Genomic DNA, 3,454 nt, shown 5'->3' with positions numbered 1-3,454 from the left:
CCGCGCGCGTGTCCGCGCCCAGCCTGCCGCCACGAGTGTGCCCCGACCTGGAGCAGCAGAGCCCGACGTGGGCGGCCATGCTGCCCGACGGCTGCGCGCTCGCGGGGGACGTGGTCAGCTTCTGGGTGGACCCCCGCGGCCGGCTCTTCGCCAGGGTCAACGCGGGCCCCCGGCTCCTGCTGCGCAAGGGCGTGCTCACGGGCGCCCCGCTCTGGGCCGTGATGGACGTGTACGGGACCACCAAGGCCATCGAGCTGCTGGGTGAGGCAACCTGCGGGGACCCAGGCACAGCTCCCCGGGGTGGGGGTGGCGGTGGGGGGCCATGGAGGCTCGGGCGACCCCCCCACCGATCGATCCAATCAGCTACGCCATCAGCCCCTGGCCGGTGTCAGCTGTGACGCTGGGTGCTGGAGACAGCAGATGGACAGGACCCAGTTACAGGGAGGGCAGCCTTGTCCCAAAAGAATAACGAGAAGAAATAACCAGCACCCCAAACATCTGTGGAAAGGCTGATCACGTTTTGCAAAGGAAGGCACATTTGGAGCGGGCTTTACAGTCTAAGTAGGAGTTCGCTAGAGACAAGGGCAACGTGAGTGTGAACGCTGGAGCTGTGCAAGGAAACCGTCTGCAGGGGGAGGGGTGACACTCACGCAGTGGGCGGGGAAACGACCACCCCCCCAGCCTTCAGGGGGGCGCAGGGAAGCAGTAAGTAATTCCCATAGAAAAAATAATTGGCATGCTTCCTCTCCCCCCAGCGAATTTGTTTCTAAAATCCTTTGCCACAGCTGCTGGAGCTCCCCCTGGAGCACCTGATTTGCTAGGTCTGGAGCAGGGCCTCAGCACCTGTGTTTTCCCACCTCCTGGGCGATTTTGATGCTCGTCCGGGTGTGGGAACGTGGGTCATGCTCAGGGTCTCCACTCAGACAGTGGCCTGAAGGAAGGGCGGTTTAGGAGGAAGAGTCTACCGCCCCTCGAATTCTCGGCTGTGTTAAGCTGGGGAGGGGGCGGCCAGGACAGGGTCTTCAAACCAGCCTGGAGTTCCAGCACTGTAACCCAGAAAAGAAAGGAGATGGACACTGCTGCAGGCCAGGGTGCGGTGCGAGCACCCTGGGTTTACTTTCCTGGCCCTGACTGTCCCTCTCTGCCTTAGATACCACAGCCAGCCGATTCCCCACACCCGTGCCCACGGTCCTCAGTGAGAAGGCTGTGCCTGGGTCTGAAGGTGAGTGGCTTTGGGAGCACCAGGGATTCCCCGGGACTCCAGCACCCAGGGGTGGGGTGGGGGTGAGGGGAGGCCTGAGCTCTGGTTGCTCAGTCAAGTGTCCCACAGGCTTTGGGCTGGCTCTGCCTACTGGACACCTAAAAACAATTTAACAGCTCTGCCTTCTAGGACATTGGCTAACATTACAGGTTACAAGAGCACATTCATGAGCAGATAGTGTTATTATGTTCTCACTTTAAAAAAGTAATTCACGTCATTGTAAAGTTTTGCCAAATAAAAATAAAGAGTAAAGGATAAAGACGGAAGTAATAAAAATCAACCATTACCTCTTGGGTGGATTTCCGCCCAGTACTTTTTAATCCTAGATATATTTATGTATTTAGGGGGAATTGTTTGTGCTTTGTTTCCTTTTTCTCTGAATTGGAATTCTATGATATATATGCGTGTACATTATGGTTTTCTTCCCATTTTTTTTCACTTGATTACATTGTGAGCATTTTCTCATGGCTCAAGACACGGCTGCATAGTTCTCTGTCCTGTGGTTATAGCATGAGTAGGTGGCCCATCCCTTGCCCCCACATGCCCCTAACCAATGTCGTCCCCTTTCCCAGCCACACCAGGAGAGGAGTGCGTCATATGCTTCTACCATGCTGCCAACACCTGCTTTGTCCCCTGTGGCCATGCACACTTCTGCAGCTACTGTGCCTGGAGGGTCTTAACAGACACGGCCAAGTGCCCTGTGTGTCGCTGGCAGATTGAGGCGTTGGCCCTGGAGCAGGGCCCTCCTGCTCTGCGGACTGGGGAAGACTCATGAGAGAAGGCCTCCTGGTGCAGGTGGCAGATAGGGCCTAGACGTGAGCCCAGCCGGGTGGAGGGAGCAGGTGCAGCCCTGCCCTCTTTCTGGAGAAGAGTCGGAAAACTGGGGCAGCCACAGGCGCCGCAGGGAGAAGAGGGCGAGGGGGCAATGGCTGCTCCCCTCCGTCCCCAACAGGGGGTTGGGTTGGGGCCAGTGGAGCAAGGAGAAGCCCCTCTTTCTGCCCACATCAGCATGATCCCCCTGAAGAGGTTGAGAGAGAGGGAGACTGGTCCCTCTTTTCCTAGCCGAGGGAGTTAAGGTTTCTGCCCATGTCTGGTGGAAGCCCTGCGTACCAGGTGTTGAAGAGCCTGCAGCAGAAGTAGGGAGGTGTGTAGGTGAGGGGTTAACAGTTCCGTGTGAAAGCTTGCTCACCTCCAACAAGTCCCCTGTGAAGTGTTCTGGAGTTGCCAGCCCTGCCTACCTTTCGGAATGGTTGTGAGGTCCCAATGAGATCATGCATCTGAAGAGGACTTAACACTTGAAAGTGCACTGTTGTGGTGGTGGTGATTTCCTTGCCAATTTTTGAGATATCAAAATAAAGTTTATCTTTCATGAATAATTTTGTAATGACTACGTCCTCTTTGTTGCAGTCAGTGGGAGTGGCCGGAGCAGTGGACGGGTTGGGATGCAGGTGGCCTGGGGTTGGGGGGAGTTTGGGGCACTGAAGCCCAGGGACTCTGTTCGCTGATCACATGAAGGGGATAGTCCTATACCCCCAGCCCTCAAGTCCCAACCAGACTTTGTCCGTGCCTCCCTGGATTTGGGGGTGGGGGGCTGTTTGAAGGCTGGAGTTGACCTGGGAGCTCCCCTCAGCAGATATTTGTGGCAGGCAATCCTATTACTTTGCTTTTGTTCCCTGCTCTGTGACTGGTGGGGAGGCATCTCCTGGGGGATAGGACTATCTGGAGAGGGCTCAGACCCATTGCACTCAAAATTGTAACAATGGGCACCTCCACAAACTGCCTCTCTGCCCACCCTGTAGCCAGTCAGAGGGTCAGGACATTTGGCTTGATGACATCGGAGTATCTTTCCTCTGGAGTGGGGTCTCCTCTCCACCATCCATGAATGCTCTAACCTTGGGCATGTGACTTGACTTCTGTGAACCTCAGTTTCTTCATTTGCAAAGTGGACATAAAATAATTTTCTTGGGCCGGCCTGGTGGCGCACTGGAGAGTGCACCGCTTGGGAGCGTGGCGGCGCTCCTGCCGAGGGTTCAGATCCCATGTGGTGATTGGTTCCCGCTCACTGGCTGAGCGCGGTGCGGGCGCGACACCGAGGGTTGCAATCCCATTGCCGGTCAGTAAAAAAAAAAAAAGACAAAAAAAAAAAAGGAAAAGAAAATAATAATAATTTTCTTGCTAGTAAGTTGTGAAGAA

General features: G+C 55.4%; 1 protein-coding gene across 1 annotated transcript; it reads left to right on the top strand.

Moving 5' to 3' along the window:
- Positions 1-2: 2 nt before the first annotated feature.
- NEURL3 (neuralized E3 ubiquitin protein ligase 3) lies at positions 3-2,634 on the top strand (the record flags this gene model as incomplete). The annotated part of the gene is made up of 3 exons (XM_008567927.1): positions 3-261; positions 1,151-1,222; positions 1,834-2,634. Coding segments are annotated over 3 exons (534 nt in total), but the record flags the coding sequence as incomplete, so codon positions are not given.
- Between the last annotated feature and the right edge of the window lie 820 nt (positions 2,635-3,454).

The sequence above is a fragment of the Galeopterus variegatus genome, unplaced genomic scaffold (assembly GCF_000696425.1).
Source record: "Galeopterus variegatus unplaced genomic scaffold, G_variegatus-3.0.2 Scaffold356, whole genome shotgun sequence".
In the NCBI taxonomy this organism is placed as follows: domain Eukaryota; kingdom Metazoa; phylum Chordata; class Mammalia; order Dermoptera; family Cynocephalidae; genus Galeopterus; species Galeopterus variegatus.
The sequence above is the reverse complement of the archived record's forward strand: the minus strand, read 5'-3'. Positions and strand labels throughout refer to the sequence as shown.